This window comes from Ursus arctos, unplaced genomic scaffold, assembly GCF_023065955.2.
Source record: "Ursus arctos isolate Adak ecotype North America unplaced genomic scaffold, UrsArc2.0 scaffold_7, whole genome shotgun sequence".
NCBI lineage: Eukaryota > Metazoa > Chordata > Mammalia > Carnivora > Ursidae > Ursus > Ursus arctos.
The window spans coordinates 55691083-55714831 of NW_026623089.1; the positions used below are offsets into that span (position 1 = coordinate 55691083).

Below are 23749 nucleotides of genomic sequence, written 5' to 3' on the forward strand. Positions count from 1 at the left end.
AAATACTAAGCTTGTATTATGTTCCAGGCACTATTCCAAGTGCCAAGGACTCAACAATGTACAGTCCCCACAACAAAAATAATATTGACATATAAAATCATAATTTTTAAATTAAAACAGATTAGTAAAAGGGAATGTGTGTTACTCCCCGCCCATCTCCTACACAGTGCTAAGGACTATAGTTTATTAAAGGCACGGTCATTTCAATGTTCAGATAGCTGAATTCCCTTTTTACATTTGGTTAAGTTCAAGTTACTGAACCTATGGTGTAGTTATTGGCTTCCGGAGTAGAATTTAGTGATTCATCACTTTACATATAGCACCCAGCGCTCATGCCCTCTCTAATCCCCATCACCCATTTAGCCCATCTTCCCACCCACCTTCCCTCTATCAACCTTCAGTTTGTTCTCTTAACTGTAGAATGTCTTGTGGTTTGGCTCCGTCTCTCTTCTTATTTTTCCTCCCCTTCCAACTATGCTCATCTGTTTCATTTCTTAAATTCCACGTCTGAGTGAAATCATATGATACTGGTCTTTCTCTGACTGACTTGACTTAGCATGGTATACTCTAGTTCCTCACTTTTTTTTTTTTTTTTTTTTTTAAGGTTTTATTCTTAAGTGATCTCTACACCCAGTATGGAGCTCAGACCTACAGCCCTGAGATCGAGAGTTGCATGCTCAGGTGCCTCGGTGGCTCAGTCGGTTAAGCATCCATCTCCTGATCTTGGCTCAGGTTTTGATCTCGGGATCGTGAGTTCAGGCCCCGCATCGAGTAGGCCTAGCGTGGCGCCTACTTAAAAAAGAGTCGCGTGCTCTACCAACGGAGCCAGCCAGGCACCTCTGAATTCACCTTTCTTCCCTTTTTCTTAGTCTGGTTGGTTCATTGTTTCTCAAATTTTGGTTTGCATGAAAATTACTGCTCAAGGTTGGATACACTCAACAATCTATACTGAACTTTTTGGGCTATTTAAGGAGTTTTCAAGGGTTATTTTGACCAAGTTTTTTCTAAGTTTTTTTACACATGCCTGACTCCTCTGTAACTACTGTCTGCATGTTCTTATGAAGTTTGTGAGTTGGTTTGTTTTTTTTACTTACAAATTTGTTTAAGGTTTTTCCATATCAGTACATCAAGATATTCCATAGGGTGGGTGTGCCATAAACTTTCTATTTTTTTTTCTTTTGTAATCAGTACTGCTGTGAAATCCTTGTATGTGTGTGTTGATGTATCTTGATGCACTTTAATGAGTACATCTGAAGAGTAAGTTCCTCGAGGTGATTGCTAGGCCAAAAGGAATGTGCTTTAAAGAATTCTGGTAGTGCCAAGTTATCCTCTGTCTCGAGTATTAGATCCCGTCAGCAGTAGGAGAGAATGTTTTTGCCAGTGTGATAGTTGAAAATCTTATTGGTTTGATTTGCATTTCTTTAGCCATAAGCACAGTTGAGCATCTATATCTGTTCAGGTAATCTCTGCGCCCAGCGTGGGGCTCAAACCACTACGGAGTTCCACGGACTCCGTGCAACGTGCATGTTCCACGGACGGAGCCAGCAGGTGCTCCCGAACATTTACGTTTATTTGTGTTCCATTTGTATTTCTAGTTTACTGCCTCTTCATATTCTGTGCATTTTTTTGGGTTGGATTGCTCATCTTTTTCTTAGGGGATTTGAAAAATTGTATACATTATACATCTTCTGTCTTTTGTCTTTTTACTTCATTTGTGATATGTTTTTTCCTTGTTAGCCTTTGAATTGTTAGGGCACAGATTTATTAGTTTTCCTCTGCTGTTTCTGGAGCCATAGTCCCTAAGACATGCATAAGGCCAGCTTTGAGTCAGAATTCCTTTTCTCCTCTCCCCCCCCCCCCGCCCCCATCTTATCCTTTTTTAACAGTAGTCCTCGTGAGTGGGGAGAATACTTTATCAGGGCTGGAGGAGGGACAGTGGCCCCTGTGAGGTTGTCCGTACCACACCAGTTGATCTGTGAAACACTTTCATTCTTCCTCTTTCTGCTCCTGTGATTATAAGCTATCAGATTCCTCCCTAATACATGGTGATGAATGTCTTTTTAAAAATTTGTTGATGAGGAGGGACTGGATCAGTACTTTTTAATCTTTGCTTCTAATTTACCAGAAGCCTTTAGGCTTTATATAGACCATTTGGGTATTATTTAAAATGCAGAGCGGGAGGATAAATGTCATTTGGAATAAAATGAACCATATTTATTTTTACTAAAAGGGAAAATTTAGGTTTTGGAAAGAACCATTCAAGACTGCGTTTTTAAGTTACGATTAAACTTAAAAATTAGTATTCATTAGTATCACTCAAAGGAATAAGCATTCCTCTGCTGTTTACTAGCTTTGTGACTTAGGGTTATTTAATACCTTTAAGCCCACTTCCACATTTGTAAATTGAGGAGTTATAAAATCCTCAAGGGTTCTTTTTCTAATTGAGAATAAGTATGTGAAAGCCCCTACACAATACCTTTGCTTATCACACCCAGAATTTCAGTTTTCTTGTCAGATAAGCTTGGATGTGAAATTTACTCTCTCGTGCTCACTTTCTGAACCTGTGATTTTAAATGTAAATGATTAATTTTAACTAGCAAAAAACTTTCACTAAGGAAATATTTACTCTTTGAACGATGCTTAAAAAGAATTTTCAATAGATTTTGAAAGGTTTTAAGTATTATCCTGAATAAATTATAATGTAGAGAGACTAATTTGAGGATTAAACAAAATGAAAATTAGCTGTTCATATTTGAAGAAAATGTGGAACATGAAATATTAGGATGGGTTATTCAAGGAAGAGAATCTAAACTAATATGTGTTAGAATGACTGAGTTTAAAATATGTGAAGGATGATAACCAGCTTTTCTCTTATCCTCATCAAGGCTTAAGTTCCAACAAGAAGAATTTTTAGTTCAGAAAAAGAAAAGATATTCTTTCCATATAAAGAAAATTACAGATTTTTTTTCCTCCTTAAAGCAGAGGTTTCAGGATCCTCAGAGGCCATATCATTTATTAATGTTTTTCCTATCGTGTCCTCATTGATTGTATCACATTTATTCTAGCCACATGTTTTATCCTGGCCCTTCTCTGTGCTGTTTTCATGCCCTGGTCAAATATTTTTACACAATTAAATACATATTCCTAAATAAAAGCTACCTAAGGTGAATCGTACGGACCTCTGTCTCCTCCTTGTCTAGGACAGAGAGATGTTCTCGTCCATTGTGTTCACCGAACTGCTGTTCCTTCTTTAGGGGGCTCGGCCGTTCGCATCAGAGGGGCAGTGTTTTCAGTGTCCGTATTTGTGAATAAAGGCATTTTAACCGGAAATATAGCAACACCAGTGACTTTTCATAACGATCTCTGTACTGAATGCCATGAAGCTACTCTTGTTCCATACTCAGGTTTCCGTGTCGCACAGTCCCCGTTTTTGCCATATTCCTACCAGCATCAGTTTTCTTCAGGCACGTTTTGTAGGTGTGAATTCAGCCAAGAAAATTTTAGTTTTATGTTTGTATTTTTAATCTGTGTAGTTTTACATGGATATTTCCCACTGTAGAAGTATGAACCAGATAAAAAAACCCCACATTTTGTTTTGATGTCTTAGAACAAGGAACACTTGTAGTGTGAAGCAGTTTCCTACTGTTCTGCCTCAGGAGCAGAGACTTTAATTTCTGTGCCTTTTGATCTAGTAATTTCATTTCTAAGTTGTTATCCTAAGAAAAATAATACAAATATTTTGGTCATTCCAATTTAATGAACAATTTTTGCGGTGAGAAATTTGAAATAAGTTGAAAGTTCAGCAGCAGATAATTATATAAACTACTTTATATTTTTCATTATTTACCGTGTAACCATTTTACCATAATGATGTGGCAGATACTTAATGACAAGTCAATAGCTCTCAGCCTTTCAGGATATATTATTACCTGAAAAGAGCTGTTTATGGAAAACTGTATAAATGATGATTGCATTTAAAAGGCACACATACTTGGGAATGGGGTAACTGGGTGAGGGACATTAAGGAGGCAGATGTTGTCACGAGCACTGGGTGTTACATGACTGATGAATCACTGACCTCTACCTCTGAAACTAATATAATACACTATATGTTAATTTAAATAATTTTTAAAAATATACACATACTCATCATCATGTAGATTATTCTCTCTGGGTAGTAGGATCACAGATAATTATTGCTATTTATAATTTGCGTGTTCATTAGCATGTATTTTCAAAGTATTAGTTGAATTAGGTGAAAAGTGTCACAGTTCTGTTTTCCTTAATGTTCCCAGGTCTTGCCGTTCTTTTGCACCTGGTAGAGAAATAGCGTAATGGCTGCCACGTGGGCTTTAGCGTCACAAAGACCGGGGTTTGAATCCTGGCCTTCCGCTCGTTACTACCTCTCTGACCTGTTATGAGTGATGAAACCTCATCAGGCTTCACTTTGATATCGATTGATTGATCTTTGAAATGGGCGGGTTTTTTGAGGATTGAAGGGGCATATACATGCAAGGTCATGTAGCGCGATGTCCGGCGCACGGTCAGCTTACAGTAAATGATGGCTGTTACTGGGACTGTCACAACCACGTGAAAATGCCACTCTTCTTTTGTTAAAGCAATTTTTAAATTTAAAAAGGACATTTTTGCTTTAGGACATTTAGGAAATATAGGAAAATACATAATCCCACTAGCCAAGATCATTAGAATCATGTAGTTTGTACAATTTTATATCCTGTGAAAAACCAATACCTTAATTGCTAGATGTTCTATATTTAATATATTTACTGAAACATGGGCCCATTTGTAATCTTTTCAGATCAAAACTGAAAATAGAAGATATAAAAGAAGCCAACAAAGCACTGCAGGTGGGTGGACAGCGTCCTCCTCAGGGCGCTGGAGACGGAGAAGCTGGCGCTGCGTGAGCCTCGGGCGCTGCGTGAGCCTCGGGTGCTGCGTGAGCCTCGGGCGCTGCGTGAGCCTCGGGCGCTGCGTGAGCCTCGGGCGCTGCGTGAGCCTCGGGCGCTGCGTGAGCCTCGGGTGCTGCTGCCGAGCCCCGGGGACCGAGGCAGAAGCGCGAGCGGGGGTCGGGGGGCCGGCGATCCAGCTCCGGGCAATGAGCGTGTTGGAAATGACCTTGGGAAGAATTTTTTCTTCCTTCCTCGGAAGCACGTCCTGGTTGAGAGGCCCTGAGTTCCTGGGCCGGTCTGATGCGGTTCCGACCGGCAACGAGTCGCTCCTTCCCCAGTTTGTCTCGTCTCCGGACGGCTTCGGATTCCGCCCCGAGGTTAACGTGTCTGGAAAGGGACGCGTACCGTGTTTCGGGCCGTGCTTCTGGAGGCGTCTGGAGGCAAGAATCCTTTGCAGAGCGTGGGAGGAGAGCGCGTCTCTGAGCACCTCCGTGGGCTTGCCTCCCGCCGCACAGCTTCGCATTCGGGGTTTTTAGCAAAGCGTCACGTGAAAATAATTTAAAAAGTCAATTAGTGCTAGAATTTAAAACAAAACAAAAAATGGTAGCAGCCTCCTGTTGTGCATCGCCTTGTCCCTTATCTGCCTCCGCTCCTGCCACCTGCGGGAGCTGCTTCCAGCTCTTTCAGTTGTGACTTGTGCTTTGCCTCCCTATTTCTGAATAGTAGGCCGTACACAGTAGTCACTCGTTATCTAAGACCTGGTTTAGACCTGTCTACGGCCCGGTTAGCATGGTGCGCCAGGAGTTCTGCTCACTCTCACCTGGTCTGTGTGCTCTTCACCGTCCTCCCAATATAATTAAACGTTTTCATGGAAGCCATTTACTGTATGGTCTTTGACTATTTAAATGGTGTTCTTTGCGGGGCCGTGTAGTATACTATGATTATGTTTTTTTTCTTCAACTGTTTCTTTTTTCTTCTGGTGTTAATAATTGCCTTTACCCCTGAAACTAATAATATACCATATGTTAACTAAATTGAATTTTTAAAAAAATTTTTAAAAAGCTTTGTTGTGTTAGAGCATCTGAGTTTTCTTATGTCTTCAAACACCTCTATAACGTGCTTTTCTTTTTTTTTTTTTTAAGATTTTATTTATGTAGGGGCGCCTGGGTGGCTCAGTCAGTTAAGCATCTGCCTTCAGCTCAGGTCATGATCGCAGGGTCCTAGGACTCAGTCCCACATTGGGCTCCCTGCTCACTGGGGAGTCTGCTTCTCCCTCTGCTTCTCCCTTTACCCTGCTTGTGTTCTTACTCACTCTCAAATAAGTAAAAAAAAAAAAAAGTTTTTCCCATGGCAAAATGAATAGTTTTTCCCATGGCAAAATGAATCGGAATTATTTAGTTCTTTCTTTTTTCCTTGGAGTTATCCTTCATGGAGTTCTTTGCTCTCCTGACATTTTCCTTTGCTGCCATTCTTAGAATTCCCTTTATCCTTCTCATATGTTACAGCTCCTGTTACCTGAACTCTTTAACTTCTTTCTTGGTTTACTCCCTTGTTTGGGGAAATGCATCCTTCGGTAGCTTCCTGGAAAATGCTGAATTGAAAAGATAAAGGTTTTAAGAGTTTGTGTATCTGCGTATACGCCTTTTATTTTGCTCTCACATTTTTTTGGATGGGTAGGGATGTCTGTGATTATTTAAGCTCAGTAAAATTTTTTTAATTATGAAACATACCATGTATATAACTGTATAAATACAATTTAAAAACACTAGCATAGGGCGCCTGGGTGGCTCAGTTGGTTAACTGCCTTCAGCTCAGGTCATGATCTCAGAATCCTGGGATCTAGTCCTGTGTCCGGCTCCCTGCTCAGTGGGGTGCCTGCTTTTCCCTCCCTCTCTGCCCCTGCCCCCTGCTCTCTCTCAAAATCTTAAACACACCTATTATTTAAAACAAAACAAAAAGCAAACACTGGCATACTCTCTGATTAGCTTATGATAGAACATGTTTGCTCCCTGATTACATTCTCAGCCTTAATAGTAATAATTCTCTATTTTGTGTTCATCATTATGTTGTTTTTCTTTATAGTTTTATCATTCATGTCTATCTTCAACAAAATACTATGTGGGGTTCTGTTTTGATATGTATGAAAATTGATATATTTGTTACTGGATTTTTTTTGTTCTTGCTGTTGACCAGTTGACGGGTCAATAGCTATTCCTACAGTTTCTTACATTCTGGATTTTATCTCCTGGCTCATAGTAGTCTTAAACTCGTTCCTCTGTTCTCTTAATAGCCTGCAAACTGGAAGTTAAATCGAAAGGTTGGGTTAGATTCAGGTGCAACTTTCTGTGAGAATTTTTATGTCTGCTACCCTGTTTTTAATATCAGGCTCTTATTTACTCATTGTTCCTTTTAAAAATGGCATCCTGCATTTTATCTCTGAGGATATTCATTGTAGTTTCTTTAAAGTTTTCTTTTGCTACTGCCATTCTTTCTTCTGAATTCCCTTCCTGGGCTTGTTTGGCTCAAGTACCTCATGTCTATTATTCCTCAAATGTTGGAAAATCCCATTTCAATAAAGGCACAAAAAATCTTGAAAGCCCTGTGCGTGGTGGTTGGGAGATGGGAGTGGGTTGTTACAGACCAGTAGGCCTCACCATTGAGAAATCTGTTAATTAGCAAACTGTTGGGCACCCTTTCCAAATTATGTTAATATTTCCAGGACTTTTCTCTGTGGCAGTTGAGTTTCTCCAGAGAAGGATCCTCTAATATCCTGTCTGCTGGGTATAAGTTGGGTGGCTGACGTTCTGGAATTGGGCAGAGAATAATAGCCATGTTTACAGAGCAATAGCTTGTTCCCTTCTAGTTTTGACTCTGCTTGAAAACATCGGTTTCCTTGAGGAAGCAGCTTTAGCTCTCTGGACAGGTTTTCATATCTGTAAAATGGGAGCTGTAGGTACTGATCTCTGAGGTCTCTTCCTGCGGACACACTAGGCCTCCCCCTGCAGTGTTACAGCTTTTCTCCTTGGGAAACAGGAAGGGAAAGTTCAGTCCAATTAAAATAAGTCTGGTGGTGCCTGGGTGGCTCAGTCGGTTAAACATCCAGCTTTCATTCAATTCACCTCGGGTCATGATCTCAGGGTTGTGAGATCGAGCCCCACGTTGGGCTCTGGGCTCAGCAGAGTCTGCTTCTTTCCCTCTACCATTGCTCTTCCCCGTTTGCATATGCTCTCTTTCAAATAAATAATTCTTTAAAAAAAATAAAGTAAAATAATTCTGGAAGACCAAGCTCTGATGTCAGAAAGATTACTTCTGCTTGGAAATCTACTTCATAGCAGGCCCTCCATCCCTTAAGGCATAGCTTGGTGGGAAGCAAAGTGCTTCCACTAGGTGGCTTTTGGACACTGGGGAAGTCGCTTTCCTTTTTAATGGCGTTCAACAAGTTGCATTGGATTATCTTTAAGGTCCCATCTTGCTTTAAAAAAAAAATTCTACAATTCATTTGATTCTTGACTGGTGTGTTGTTATTCAGGTTTTTTCCCCCTCTGGCTTACTTTATTGTAAGAATACAATAGTATATGTATACATGTAATATGTATACAGTATATGTGTTATCTGTTACTGGTAAGGCTTCTGGTCAACAGTAGGTTATTAAATGTAAAGTTTTGGGGGGAGTCAAGAGTTATATGCAGATTTTTGTCAATGTGGAGCTCGGAACCTCAATCCCCAGTTGTTCAAGGGTCAGCTGTACTTGGTTCTTTGGCAGCAGCAACATGGCTTAGTCTAGACTGTTTTAAAAAAGAACACGTGATGGGAGAGATTAACCAGAAGCATTGAAGACTGTTCCTTCACCTGGGTCTTCTCATATAAAATTGGCATCATCTAACAAAATTGCTTTTGTAGGGAAAAAATGTTCCTAGCCAGGATCTTAGATGGGTTAAGAATGGGTCAATTTAGAAATTTCAGGTGTCATGTTAATTCTGACCTGCTAAGGACAATACATATTTTCTATTCATCTACACAGTAGCCATTAAATTTGTTATAGAATTTAAGGGAAATTAATAGCCATGTAAAAAACTTAAGGTGAAGTCTCCTCTAAAATAATGAATTCTAACATCTGATTTCCAAATTCTCTTCAAATTTTAAGGACTTACTGTGGTGTATAGTATACAGAATGACAAACTCATATGCATTTCATAATGAAAATGTTTCCTTAAATTTTGTTGGACTAGGTAATCTCTAAGCCTCTTTCTTCCTTAAAATTCCCATTAATAAATTTTTAACATTTTATAATGGAAATGTCCAAACATAAACAATTGTACAGGGAAAAACTAACCCATTACCCAGTTTCAATATTTAACAGTATATGGCCTATCTTGTTTCATTTATATTCAATCCCTATCCCTTCTCCCTTACCCAGATTATTTTGAAGCAAATCCCACACTTATTCTCCAGCTATTTCAGTATCTCTCAAAGAAAAGGACTCCTTTCCAATTCCTCTCTCTGTATTCCTACAAGATGTTCTTGGCTGAAAATGTTTTCATATGTAATTCTTAGTGATAACAATTTGAGCATTAATACTCATGCTTCTTCCTTCTAGGGACTGGTTTGGTTGAAAGACAAAGAAGCAACACATTGTAAACTTTGTGAAAAGGAATTCTCACTCTCTAAGAGAAAGGTAAGGGAGAGAGGAAGTGAGTCCAAAGGACTTGATGCAAACATGGCTTCTAATTTAACTTTTTTCTTTGATTTTTCCATTTATTAGCACCACTGTAGAAACTGTGGGGAAATTTTCTGTAATGCTTGCTCTGACAACGAACTGCCTTTGCCTTCTTCACCAAAGCCAGTACGGGTTTGTGATTCCTGTCATGCTCTGCTGATCCAGAGATGCTCGTCTAATTTGCCGTAAGACTCCAGAAGTACCTACACTGAATGGTTAATGTATGAACCATGTACATGATGTATTTAGATAGCCCCTCTAAGCAGCTTTCAGACTGTATTGGTACCAGTTTTCCACATATTCAGCTCATGAGAATTAGAAGCTGTAGAATAGCTCTTCATTGTTACTCAAAAATAACTTTCGACAGGGCATGCTTTAAAATAACTTTCGCTTAATACATAATTGATGTAATCATGTAACATAACGCCACTAAAAAGGCCAGATAGCAGAGCTAACACACATTTGCCTTATCCTGTAAAGGCCTTTTTAAAAACAGGGGTTCAGATTCTTTTATTCCGTAAAATTGTCAAGTTGGTATTCAATGCCTGTAATTTTCTTAATGCACTTTAAAGCTTCACAGTTCTCAGAAAGATCAGAAATGCATTGAACTTTTTACAAGTATTAATATTGCAGTTCAACAGACTTTTCATTAGCTTGCTAAGATTTCAACCTTAATTACTTGTCCTTTCTGCCCCACTTCCTTTGCCCATTTTGCATTAGGAAAGGCCAATATTTTATCCTGTAAAATTTCCTTTTAGTCTTCCTCTAATCAATGTATTTACTGATACTTTTCAGATACAGTAGGTTAAAGAGGTATTATTTTACCTCAACTTTTTCCTTGTTTTGAAAGGAAGTTTAAACCAGTCTTTTACATTGTTACTTGCACATTTTTCCATATGCTACACCTGACTCGCCAAACTGCAACTTTTTTAGGGAGGGCTCATACCTCTTTAAGAAAAAAAAATCCATCCCCAGAAAAAAATGTTTATTAACAGTAAGGGATTACAGGCTCCTGACTGAGTCTCCTGTAAGCATTAAAGGAGAAATCCAAAATAGTTTACCTTTGATAGGACTTAAGTGCTTAAAAATTTTATTTCCATTCCAGTAACTTTTAAGAAGCATGACAGTGTAGCAATCCACTACTGCAGTTATGTATAGAGTGAAATCTTCACCCCACAGTGCGGGCCTCCAAGCCAGGATCTTGAGCAGATGAAGATGTGGTCTCAGCCCTGCCATGAAATACATGATCTATTTCAAGCATGAAAGATTGAATAAACACTAATCCCATTTTACCATACTTGTAGCACACCAAGAATATGTAAAATGTTACTCTGGTATAATCCTTGGAACAGCATCACCACTTGGGAGATCCTTTTCTTCCCCCTTTGGTGTTAACTTCAGCCATGCTAAGTCTGTGAACCTTTCAAACAGGTCAGATAGGAAACTTCGATTACTCCCAGGAGCATTAGATTTAGTGAATCAATCATGGCCACCCCCTCCCAACTAGGACGGGGTTCCTTATTCTGCAGGATCCTTTCCTCAGAGTATATATACTTTCACTAGGGTTTTAAATTAATTTTCTAAATTGCCAAAGTATGAAATCAGTATTTTACTTGAGGATTTATTTTCTCCATATCCAGTTGGCTTTGAGGTCTTCAGTTAGAACTGCTGTACAGATTTTTAGGTGGTCTTTCTTGAATGCCAACAAATATTGTCAAGAGAAGAATTATATTCTTGAACTGTTTTGTATTGATGGGATAAATTAACATTTTTATGATTGCTAAAAATAAGCAAATATGAAATTTCAAATACTAGGTGTTTTTTATAACTGTGCATAAATAGTACAAATTTTAAAATGTGATTTTGCTTAAATTCCAAAGCTGGGTTTCACTCAACAAAGAAACCATGATTTTCAGACCCCCTTTAAATTGTTATTCAAAACTCCTGTTTATCACCATTGATTTTTGGGCTTTTTTAGTCAGGCTATTATGACAGCAATTCAATTTGCTTCATTTAGTTTGGGCTCTTATTTAAAAGCCATTTATACTAAATGTTGGATTTTGTTATCAAACTTCCAGTTTGTACCGTGAATCTACACTTTCTAATCTTCAAGATTTGCCCTCCTAGAATGTATTATCTTAATGAATTTCACATACCATTCCCTTGTCTAGCCAGTACTACCACAATAATGCTGTCATGGTGCCAAGGAATTGTGACTGTAATTCTTCTACTCTGCAATGTTTTAAAATAAAATGTGAATTTTATAAACCAAATAAAAGATATGAAAAATTAGCCTTTCAAAGGGCAACTTGCATTAACTTTAATACCTAGATTTTACTAGGGCAGGTCCTGGTAAAATAAAAGCACAGAGGATCTTTAAAAAAGGTAAGTGGTATGAGCCTAATATTTAAATGGGTAATTGAAGGGAGGGGTACAAACATTAAGATGAATCACTGCTTGAACTGATAGGTTCCATTTAATAAGCTAACAACTTCCAACAGCAGAAATCACTCAAGTGTCACTTTTGTCTGTTTACTTAAGATTATCTTCTACCATTCTGATTTACAATCAGTAACCGACACACAGCATTCTAGGACAGAGGCCATGCTATTCTCCCATGTTGATATTTATTACATTAATAACATTTCTAGCAAAAACAAGTAACAAGGTTGATAACTAAATTCACATTGACAGGTTTCATTTTGATCCATTAGCCAATTTGGGGGAAAAAAAAGCCATATTGATCAAAGGGATTAAAAGTAAAAAGCACCTTTTCCTTGCTACATATAGTATTTTTCAACACAATGGCTCTAAAACTCCAAACAGATATCAAATGCAAAATCCAACTTCCAGGACTCTCATTTTTATTAAAACTATCACATGGACTTGTCTCTTAACATTTGTTTAGTCATTTATACAGTTATTGAAAAACCATATGCTTTATTGGGCAGGAAAACTGAAAATACATCTGTGAGAATTATACTCCACAGTAAATATTTTTGTACTGAATTCTCATGTCACTGAGACTCTTAACCTAGTCAAAGACATTTTGAGATAACTATCACTTTTTTGGAAACATTTTTTGGTACTTCAGTCAAGTGCTGAGTGAATTTTATTCTAAAATCTAGGGCTAGAATTTAAACTTCCCACATTCTCATCCCCAGGTAACACAATTATGAATATTCAGAAATCCAAATACCTCTTAAGATCAACATTTCAGAGCTATGCCTGATAAAGGACATTTGAAAAGAATGACTAAAATAGAAATTAGCTGAATTTATACTCCTGAAGCCACCTACACTCATCTTTAGGTTTTTATATTTACAGTATTTTCCAGGAGAAAAGAAAAAAGTTAGTTACACTATTTTCCAAGCTCTATTCCAGATGTCTGCTTATTAATAAGACTTGAAGTTTATGCAAAGGTGAACCACTGCCCTCTAAAATTACACGATACTACTTCTTGTAGAGCTAATAGTAAAATACATCAACCCAGATCTTATGAAAGCAGCACATCCTTAGGAGTAACTAGTATATAAAAAGTATCAACATCAGTGGTTTGAATATAAAAATTTATTTTTAAGTCAAAGTATGCAACAAATAAAACCTACAGAAAACAGATTTTCCCATCACAATCTGTTGCTTTACCAAATAATATTTTGAAAACACATTCCTTCAGTCATTATAAAGTTCTTAAAATACAAAAGAAATTAAATCTGTAAGAAAGTCTAGTAGACCAGACGCTGCTGTCAGGACTTTTATGTTGGTTGGTTATGCTTTAATACATGCCACGCCATCCACCTCCACTCATGCCACCTTGCCCATAGTAACCACCACTGCCTCCACCACCACGGCCTTAAAAAAAAAAAAAAAAAAAGTTTTAGCAGGACGCATCAGTGCATACTTCACTGAAGATAATACATGAACTTAGAAGTGTCTACACACATGGGGACTAACAAATCAAACCACTGTAACCAGACACTTACCATAACCACCTAAGCCATCAGGAGTACCATATCCTCCACTGTAATTGTTACCCATTCCCATTCTTCCAACAGATCCATAGCCTCCCTGATTATCTTTAAAAAGGAAAAAAAAAAGTTTGAGATTGATTGCAAAGTGTATAACTCTGCTCATTTAAAAAACTTTACCTACCCATTCCATCTCTGCCATAGCCTCCCATTCCAGAACCTCCCATTCCAGAACTGCCTCCAGGAGTAGAATTCAAGAAGAGTTCAATGTACCGATGTTCTTTAAGACAAAAAGAGGAATAGGGAAGGAATGATGGATCAAAATTTATCAATAAAACCATAAAAAGGATAATTAGCTAGTATTAACCTGAGCTAATATTAACCTGAAAGTATGCTTACATACTTCCTTGTGGAGGATAAAATGAATGCCGGATAGGGCTAAAACCTAACCTATGAAGTTTTGTTCACGAACTGTGCAATGCTAAACACATAAAAGAGTGGTCAGGGCCTCCGTTTCCTTATCTATAAAAAGAGCCGATTCATTATTTCAGAACTAGTTACTGTGCTTCTTAAAAATGCATTCCATGCCCAAAGAAATGAATCAGAATCATGAAAATAATGTCCATGAAAACTATTTACTGACTACAAAGTGATCTGTGTGTGGCCAGATTTACTGGTCAGGTAAAATTTAATGGTTTAAAATAGATTTGATGGCATGCAGAAATAACTTACGCAACTAACTCAATGGATGGGTTAAAAAGTGCTAATTTGCAAATGGCAAGGGAACTCAAGCTAAGTGCCAAGTAATACACCCATTTTCCCTTTTTAATAACTTAAGCTCAGATAACCTGTCAAGTATTTGAAGACTTGAATTAAGTCTTCAATAAAAAGCCCCCTGGGAAGCCATTAAAGTCTGAACTTCTTAGAGGCCATATGGTTTCAGGTCCCAGTGACTGCCAAGAGTTACTACCTACAGACCCTGTAACATCTCACCTTTGAGGAATTACGAATGTTATTTTATAAGCAAGTTCACACCTAAGAAATGAGACAGCAAGCCAAGGATACCACTTACGCATGTTATTCTTATCTTTAGACATGGCAGCTACAGCATCTTCATGTGTCACAAATTCTACGTCTGCTTCTCCTGTTGCTCTGCCATCAGCTCCAATATCAATATGCACTCGTATTGGATTTAGTGGTGAGAAGAACTAAATAAAAGAAAACACTTATTTACTAGTTTTTCTATTCAGATTATTAAAAGTAAATTACCACATACTTTGGTTTTCCCTCATCCATTAAAACAAACCCTTTTACTGCCCCGTATTGCAAAGCTAACAAATCAACTACAAATCAACTACAAACAAATCAACTACACACTTTCGGGCTGTGCAAAGAAATGATTTCTTTAAAATAAGCTAAGTGGGGGTGCCTGGGTGGCTCAATTGCTTGAGAGTCGCCTTCGGCTCAGATCATGATCTCAGGTCCTGGGATCAGGCCCCGTATCGGGCTCCCTGCTCATCAGGGAGCTTGCTGCTGCTTCTCCCTCTCTGTCAAATAAATAAATAAAATAGTCCTTCATTCCCACTCTCAAGAAAGGTTATTTCAGGGCGCCTGGGTGGCACAGCGGTTGGGCGTCTGCCTTCAGCTCAGGGCGTGATCCCGGCGTTATGGGACCGAGCCCCACATCAGGCTCCTCCGCTATGAGCCTGCTTCTTCCTCTCCCACTCCCCCTGCTTGTGTTCCCTCTCTCGCTGGCTGTCTCTATCTCTGTTGAATAAATAAATAAAATCTTTAAAAAAGAAAGGTATTTCAAAATTATTACTTGAAGGATAAATAGGTCACCAGAGACGTAGAAACATGTGCAGAGAATTTAGGTGTTTGACTCAGACCAATGGAATTTGACAAACTGACAGAAACTGTACAGGGTTAGCTCCAAAATATATCACTTAGTTGTAAATCACAAGTTAATCAGGTTAAAGCAATCCTAAAAGGTCCCTGGAACTTAGGACCAATCAGTTAACAGTAAGATTTATAGCTAAATTTCTTTTAGAGCTAGACAGTAAACACTCTTGGCTTTGTTGGCCACTGAATCTCTACTGCAACTACTCAATAGGCAAATGAATGGATCTGACTAGATGCACATGGGTTGGTTTGCAGATACTCTAACCAATTTGAAACCAACCAGTTTCAAATCAGCAATAGCGTCAACTCCATTTTCACAGCTCCTGTTTCTAATCACACTGTAGCTACAAAGCTGAACCAAGCAACTAAATCTTACTGACTTGTTACATTTTTGTTACATTTTCCACTTTCAAAACTTGACACAAGGGCAACAATCTTCCAGTCCTCTCCACTCTAATGCTGAGCCATCTTTTCACTAAATTCTTAACTGGACTTTATGAATACTACTTTCTACTTGCTTGAATCCTAGATAAGTCAGCATACAATGGTCAAAAAAAGATTCATCAACCAGTATAGATAAGAATATGTATACTTTTTCCTATTAAATGGATTCTGACATTAAAACGATAAAGAAAAACATGAGATTAAGAATGCTTCAAAATTAGATACCAGGATAAAATATAAAATCACTGATAAATTACTAAAGCTACTCACATTAGCAATGTCATTTTCAGTTGCACGAAAAGGTAATCCTCTCATATGTACAAAATGACCACCATGAAAACCTGAACTTGCATCACCAGCTCCACCATAGCCATGTCCTCCCATACCTGAGAGTAAAATTTCCAAAGATTATAAACTACTGACACATGTAGTAAAACATTTCAACAAAACACTTCTTCCCTATACATACCTTTTCCTATTTGTATTTTTTTCTTTGACAACCAATTAACCTTAACAGTTGCTCTAAACATCGAATCGAGAATTTACCTGTAAGTATACATCTATATAAGGCCCCACATAGGTATGCACTGAAATATGCTCGAGGTGATGATTTCATACAAGTCAACTATTACCACCACATGGTTATAAAACAAATACTTATTAACATTCACCTAAAAATGAGTAGGTCTTTAATATTTACCTCTTCCATCTCTCATTCTGTCATCAAAGCCATCATTTCCATAGCCATAATTATTATAGCCACCATAGTCATCAAAACCTCCATAACCTGTGTAATTTAATGAGAAATACATGAATACACTTTCAAGAGCTACATTTTATAATCCAGTTTATAAAAATCATTTTGTGGTAAGCAGTCTGGTTATCTTATTATTACAAGTTTACAACTCCCAACTTAGTGCATGTGAAAATAACACTCAGTGGAAATAAAAAATCTCAAAAGAATACATTTAAGAGATCAAAATTAACTTTCATCCTGATGTCAAACAAAAAGTGTCAAAATATACCAATACCTTCATTTTAATTTCTGTATAACTTATCTAGGTGCCAATATGTGCATCAATCAAGTCCCATAGCTGGCCACGGGAATCCATTATTTTCATGAACAGGTTTTAAAACCTAGTAGGTACTGAAATTACTGCCATTTCTGTATTTCTTGACAAAGTGTCAGGAACATTAAGAAAATGACAACAGAACCTTTGTTCATTAGATACACATACCACCATCATATCCATCACCTCCTCGTCGCATTCTGTCATACATACTTCCACGCCCAGCTCCATAATAACCCCCTCTTCCTCCTATCGGTCTATCATATGGTCCCGGTCGCTGGCCCAGCAATCTTCTTGGTGGATCATAAAATCCTTTGATTTCACTCCTGCTACTTCTGAAGATCTCAATATACCTATTTAAAAATGGTTTAAGGTACAGGTTTCAGCATGAATGTATTAGAATAAATAAGACATTGGGCAAAAATGCAGTAAGTTTTTCTACATCTAGATACATAACCCAATTTAAATTGCCTAAATACACCATAAATTAACATTTTTTACACCTACAAACTTAAATAATTAATATTTAAGTTTTACATAGACAAATTAGTCACTTGAAAACAATTCATATAATATAAATATATTTTTTAGCTTGTTTCCTTTAGTACATGATAGATGTTTAGAGAAAATAGCAGATTATACAAAAGCATTTATCAACAACATCCTACAGAGAAATGGAAACAATCTAATTTTAATTTAAGCAAACTATTAGCATTAATTCCCCACCCAAATCTGTAGTTTCCAAGTTAAATTTAGATAATTATCAATTCTTTTAAACTACCCCAGAAAAATGTTATTGTAACCCCCCCATTAAGCAATAGTGACCCACAACCCCCAAAAATAAAAATTTAACACCATCCCAAACTCTCCATCCCCACCTGTGCCCTATTCTTTCCTTGTGTTTCCCCAGAGCATTTTCTGCTATCTCCTTTGAAGCAAACTGCACGAAGGCCTCCCCTGTGCTTCTCCCCTGGTAGTCCATCGTCAATGTTATCCCATTTGGCACGATTTCCAACCCTTTAACCCAAGGACAAATAACCCCATCAAGGGGAACAGTGTTAAAGGCTGAAACATTCCCATCTGAATCAAATATTTAAAACAAGTCTAAACAAAACAAAACAAAAACAAAACAAAAAAGCTTAAGTTTCCCATCACCCCATAATACAAGCGGAAGATTTTTTCAAATATTACTGGATTACATATTTTTTTGCAACCAGTGTCTTTTTAAATTACACACACTAAAAGCTCACCTATATTACATTTAAAAAAGCTAAATCAAATTTAACTATGCTCCATATGGTAATTCATGGTTCATTTCATCATACATAATTACTCTCAATTAAGTTTATTGCACATTAGTTAGGTTTTACATATTCTACATATTCTGTATTCAGTATTAACTGGAGCATATTTCATAACTTAATACATTAACCAAGATATCATACTCAAAAGTCCCCAAAACAAATGGGTTTTACAAATTAAAAACTGAGTAATATAATAAAAATATAAAATTAAAACACAACTGAACTTTGACTAATACTAGAGGTACCTTGAAAGAACTGAACTATTTCCTCTTTGCTGCAACCAAATGGCAGTCCACGAAGTCGTACTGTCCCATCACTAGCGTCATTTGGACCATTATGTTTCATAACCCAATCCATCTCAATAACGTTTGATTTAAATGCTATAAAAAATAAACAAGCACATAAAGCAGTCAATCAAAATATACTCTTGCTACAGGTACTGAAGAAACACCGCTCAATGGTGCACAACAGGAAATATAACATGGCTTGTTGACAATGCCACAATGACACCTTCCCATTTTGGGGTAGGCAAAGACTGGGAAGTGAGTGATACCTGACCCTTCCCTCCAAAAAGTATCCAATTTCTAAGGACCAAACTTCATATAATGCCCAGTCTTAAGAAAACTTACATAATTACAATATTAGTCTTCAAATTCTGTTTCCTGACTGTCATCTTGATACCAACTCTAGCCTTTTCCTCATCTCTCAAATTTTCATTCACATTTTTTCAGGACTTATTCCTTTGAATCATTATGTAAATTTCTTAAAACTTACTCAAAAGCTGCACATAGCACCACTGTCCACTCACAGCAAGAGCCTAAGTCAAAAGTTCATTGAGTACTTCTTTGATGTTAGAAAAATGGCATTACAAAGTCAACTTTTTAGATGCACTTTAATTCTGAACACATCAAATTGTTTTGGAAGGAGGAAAAATTCCTCTCTATTTTAACTAAATCTAAACACTCATCAAAAGCCAAGTTTTAAAATAAGTTAATTAGGGTGAGTTTTAAAATTGAGGTAAAAGTCCACTCAAAAGTGAATGCCTTCCAACAGTACCGGTGTTTTTTGAAGCTACCTATTGGAGTTATTGGAGATAGTACATTCAAAACCAGTTCACTCACTGCTATACATTTAAACACAAATTTTAAAAAATGTAATACATTTACATTAAAAAAAGTATTTTAGAATACAGTGAGAAGCCCTACTAAAAGAACCCATCCCCACCCAGTTCCCTTCCCAAGAGACAACAATCCTTTCTTTCAGAATTCCAACACTTTAAGGAGGCTAATGCAGAAGTCCTTCAGCTGCAAAAACTTACCAGACCTTACAAATTTCACTAAGCAGCTGTAGGAATCCTACTCACCTGAGTATTTCAAACCTTTCCCTCACCACCTCCTCCCCTGTAAACAAAACAATTTGTTCACTTGATTCCTTTACGCTTCAAGATATTTCATAACAGTGTTCACTAGTATTTGATTTCACACACCATCTAATTGTATCAGTCCAACTGTTAAGGGGAGCATCTGCAAAGAGTAAAATTTTTTCCCTAGAATATGTGCATTTAAAATAACCTAAGGCAGACATTTTCCAAATGTGTTTATTAATCAAATACCTCTGCATATGAATACCTTTCATACTTGTTTTGCTGTTTTAAAAATCGTGGGAGTCACTCTAGAAATAGAGATCCAGAGTGGGAAGACTACTATTTTTGTATTAGATATTACAACTAATTTTTAGGAACCTAAATGCCAGATATGAATTTTTAAGAGAGAGAGAGAGAGAGAGAGAGAGAGAGAGAGGGAGAGAGAGAAACTGGTTTTGAATCCCTATTCTGCCACTTACTGGCTGGTTGATTTAAGCAAACCTAACCTCTGTGTTCAGCTCTAAAATATAGCAGTGGTGCCCATAACCTCGCTAGACTGTTTTAAGACTTATTTATAATGCTTAGTCTGCAGCATGGTAATCATTCAATGGTATCGGATTTTAAGGGAACGTCCTGTAAAACTACTGAAATATACCACGAACAAAATAAATGAACCTTAAAGGATGGAAAACTATCCTGAGTCTTGAAAGGAATTAAGGATAGTTACAAGTCGTTTCCAAAGTCAGCGTAGGCTTAAGATTTCAAGTTTCACTAGGATTTGTCGGGGGGAGGGGGGAGTGTTGGAAATGTTTACTACGGGTTAGCTAGATAAAAAATACTGTTCTAAAGTAGTCCCGAAAGAAGGAGACCCTGAATCAGTTTGGGAAAAAAAGTTGGACATACTGAAGATCTCTACCATTTTCTTAAAAAAACAAAAAAACCGAAAGAACTTTAAAAAATGGCACCAACTTAAAACAAAAACAAACAAAAAAACCCACAAAAGATCAAAACAAAACAAACTCTTTCCTGTAAAGGTTGATTCAAGAATAGAAGGAAAAGTGGAGAGGAGGTAACATCACATGTTACTTCCTCATGAAAAATATTAAGTATTTTGCAAAATCAATCTAATCTGTTGTGAAAAGACCTCAGTGTGATGCTTTTTATCATTTAGCCTTTTCTTTCTTCACTGTACAGACACTGGGGAACAAACAAAAAAGGATGGAAATTGACTTATCTTTTCTATAAAATATAGCCCTTTCCAAGAAACACTAGCAAGCAAACTAGTTTTGATTTTTGGATCAGTCCATACCAAAGAGACCTATATAAAACAAAGCACTACGTCTATAAAAATCACACTACACTGTTAATGCAATTTTAAGTGGACGAAAAAAGAAAGTTAACCAGATTCAGAAGACAAACTATTTTACAGGATGACTCTCCACCCCACATGTATTAAGAGTTCACAACTTAAAGCCACAGAAGATTTCTTCAAAACTCAAAATTTGAGTCTAGAATTCTACTTACAAAACAAAACCAAGAGAAACTCTGAAGGCACACAAAAAGACAATCTGCTCTAATACATTAACAAAGCTGTCTCGGAAACAAGAGTTTACTAATTATTCAGGATAATCCATCTCAACCTTTCTCTGCAACGTCATGACTAATCTCAATTCTGCTTTTAAGACTGCCAAGTGTTAGCACCAATTAAAAATACCAGCAGTTGAACTAAGATAACTGTAGTCAGTTTTGAATAGGACTTTAATTTCCTAAAAGTTAAGTGAAAGAAACCAGTCACAAAGTCCACGTATGGTTAAATGGGTGAAGTTTACGGTATGTGAATCATATCTCAAAGCTGCTAAGCACCTAACAGAGGTCAAATGAAACATCAAATTCCTTTACAACATACAGAGGCAGATACTATCTTCTGAAGTGTAACATATAAAGTTAGGGTGTGATGCACCAATAATGTAACTTTATAAATGGTAGCCCAATGGTCCTAAAAAAATGAGAATGAACTTCAAACTTTGGAAAAAAGTGGTGTGATATGTCTAACTAAAATAAAAAATTTACGTCATTTCCCCTTTCCAATATGCTTGCTCTTTAATTTTCAGTAGAAAAAGTAGACACACCACTAATACCTAAAGGGTATTCTAAAACAAAGTTACCATCACCTACTGCAACTCAGCCACTTGTTTACCAAAATAAGAACACCAAAAAAAAAGAACATGGTTATTAAAAATATAAAGGCAACCAGCAATCAGATGGATCTCCAGATGATGCAGCTGAAAGAGGGCAGAAAATGGTGTTTCTAGGGTAATCCAATTAGGAAAGCAGTTTTATCACGCACTATTTTACAGGAAACTGGGCTTTTTCAAAGGCTACTAAAAATTAAATCGTCAACAATAGGAAGGTTCTTTGTTTTTTAAAGCTGAAAAAAAGAGTTCTTGTAAGGACTCAGTTATTACTGGAAACTGTTACTCTCAGGCTGCCTGTCACTTTGTATCCTACTCAATGAAAATTACAGACCCAGTTCTCTTGTGTTCTAAGGACCAAAAATCATCACACCACCACATGACTGGACTTTCGGTTTGTCTTTTTGTTGAGTAGGCTTATTTTCTGGGTCAAAATATTACCACAGTCCTATACTAAATAAAAAACATGCTTAGCTACCAAAATAAAAATAAAGGCTAACTGTATTTTACTTCTACAGCCTTTTTGCACAACTTGTAACCTATGGAGATTTAATATTGAAAAGTCAGTAACTCAAATGCTACACAAATTTATGCCATCACTGATCGTGTTTTAACAAATGTTTCCCAAAGGCAAAACTCCTACTTAAATTATAACCCAGTATGTGCCAACTACACAAAACCATTGCTAAACCAAACCACCCCCGCCCAAAAGTTCAGAAAGCTATATCATATTCCCAAACGACCTATTTGCAATATGCCCATTTCACATTCCTATTCGGTAAATCACCCGCTTTACTGCTTACAAAACAATTACCCACAAAGTGTTTACGTTTAAAATAAACGTGAGAAGAAAAAAAACACCCTTTGGAAAATGAGTACGTACTCTTTTCGAAGTTCCAAATCTGGAATATAAGGGCCGGCTAAGCGTCCTTTATTCCTCCCCGGAGACTTTTCGTTTATCTAGCTGCCCTAGAGACCAGAGAGCTAAGGAGAGTACGCCCCTTCCCTCCCCGCCCCCCGCCTCCGTCCGGCTGCCAAGCCTGGCTTTAAAACCTTCGCCACCGGGCGGCGGAATTACAAAGGAGGCCGTCTGCCTCCTTTGTCCTGGATTTGGGAGTTGAGCGCCTTCGTCGCCATTGGCTTTCCTCCCCCAGCTCCAGCCTCTCTCATCCTGGGAATCTGCGTCAGAAGTCACTCGCACTCCCGCCAGCCCTGGTAGCCCAGACGAGACTGCGGAGGAAGGGAGGCCGCGGTGGGAGGCCAGGCCCATCCGGCGCCATTTCCATCGGGAGCGCGCCCGCCAGCCCAGACCCTCCCCCCCCAAGTGCCCAGCCTTTCCCTGCTCGCTTCGCTCCCCACCCTCATCCCTTCCGGGGCGCTCTGACCTCCCCCCCGGCCTTCTAAATCAGTTTTTGGAAGCTGAGGGGCAAAAAGTAGAAAGAGAGAGGAAGGGCGGGAAGCCGAGGTGGCCGCGCCACCGTACCCAAAATGGCGGAGGCAAACCAGCACGGAAAGAGGGGAAATGCTGGGTGACCCCAACTCCAGGCCTCAGTCTCGTCCACTGGCTTTCACCCGAGCAAGACCTCCCCCCGGCAGGCCGCCCTCCTTGAAGTGGGAGATCGCCTGGGAGGCGCAGTCTGGCCGCCTCCAAGCGACGACCTCCGCACTTCCCCCCCCGCCCCACCCCCTCCCAGTCTCTCTTTCGTCCTTCTCCCGACTCCGCTCTCGAAACCACCAGCCCAACCTACCCCCTTTTACTTCAGATACCCTGTCGGGCGACAGTAACACCGACTCCGGTGCTCGCGGGGTCGGTCGGGAAGAGGAAGAAGTCGCCCGCCTCGTGTAGCGCTCGCCACAACGGTTCTTCCAACCGTCTCCG

General features: G+C 38.2%; 2 protein-coding genes across 13 annotated transcripts in view; one reads left to right on the forward strand and one right to left on the reverse strand.

Moving 5' to 3' along the window:
* The window catches only part of RUFY2 (RUN and FYVE domain containing 2), a 47184-nt gene extending 35255 nt beyond the window's left edge, over positions 1 to 11929 (forward strand). For all 6 annotated transcript variants that reach the window (XM_057308838.1, XM_026504328.4, XM_057308840.1 and 3 more), the window contains 3 exons: positions 4820 to 4868; positions 9508 to 9585; positions 9673 to 11929. In XM_057308838.1, coding sequence (XP_057164821.1) covers positions 4820 to 4868; positions 9508 to 9585; positions 9673 to 9816 — 271 coding nt within the window. In that variant the 3' untranslated portion in view covers positions 9817 to 11929. The remainder of the gene's footprint in view (positions 1 to 4819; positions 4869 to 9507; positions 9586 to 9672) is intronic.
* A 306-nt stretch (positions 11930 to 12235) lies between these two features.
* On the reverse strand, positions 12236 to 23730 carry HNRNPH3 (heterogeneous nuclear ribonucleoprotein H3). 7 transcript variants are annotated; one of them, XM_048218857.2, is made up of 10 exons: positions 23638 to 23730; positions 18561 to 18695; positions 17890 to 18028; positions 17225 to 17364; positions 16642 to 16728; positions 16212 to 16327; positions 14668 to 14803; positions 13780 to 13875; positions 13611 to 13703; positions 12236 to 13479 (listed from the first exon to the last, which is right to left on the reverse strand). In XM_048218857.2, exons 2-10 carry the CDS (start codon positions 18670 to 18672, stop codon positions 13403 to 13405), a joined length of 996 nt encoding a protein of 331 aa, XP_048074814.1. In that variant the 5' UTR covers positions 18673 to 18695; positions 23638 to 23730; the 3' UTR covers positions 12236 to 13402. The 7 variants fall into 7 exon arrangements, with proteins under 7 accessions (XP_048074814.1, XP_026360117.1, XP_026360119.1 ...); XM_026504332.4 differs by having other exon boundaries at positions 17180 to 17364; XM_026504334.4 differs by having other exon boundaries at positions 23619 to 23718.
* Positions 23731 to 23749: the final 19 nt, after the last annotated feature.

Bases quoted from the DNA above. Each gene is read 5' to 3' on its own strand.
- HNRNPH3 (XM_026504332.4), bottom strand. From the start codon at position 18,672: ATGGATTGGGTTATGAAACATAATGGTCCAAATGACGCTAGTGATGGG. The intron at 16,729-17,179 runs GTATGTGTATCT...TAAATTACACAG, and splicing joins AGGTGATGGATATGATGGTG to GTTATGGAGGTTTTGATGAC. The intron at 14,804-16,211 runs GTGAGTAGCTTT...TCTTTTATTTAG, and splicing joins CTGAAAATGACATTGCTAAT to TTCTTCTCACCACTAAATCC.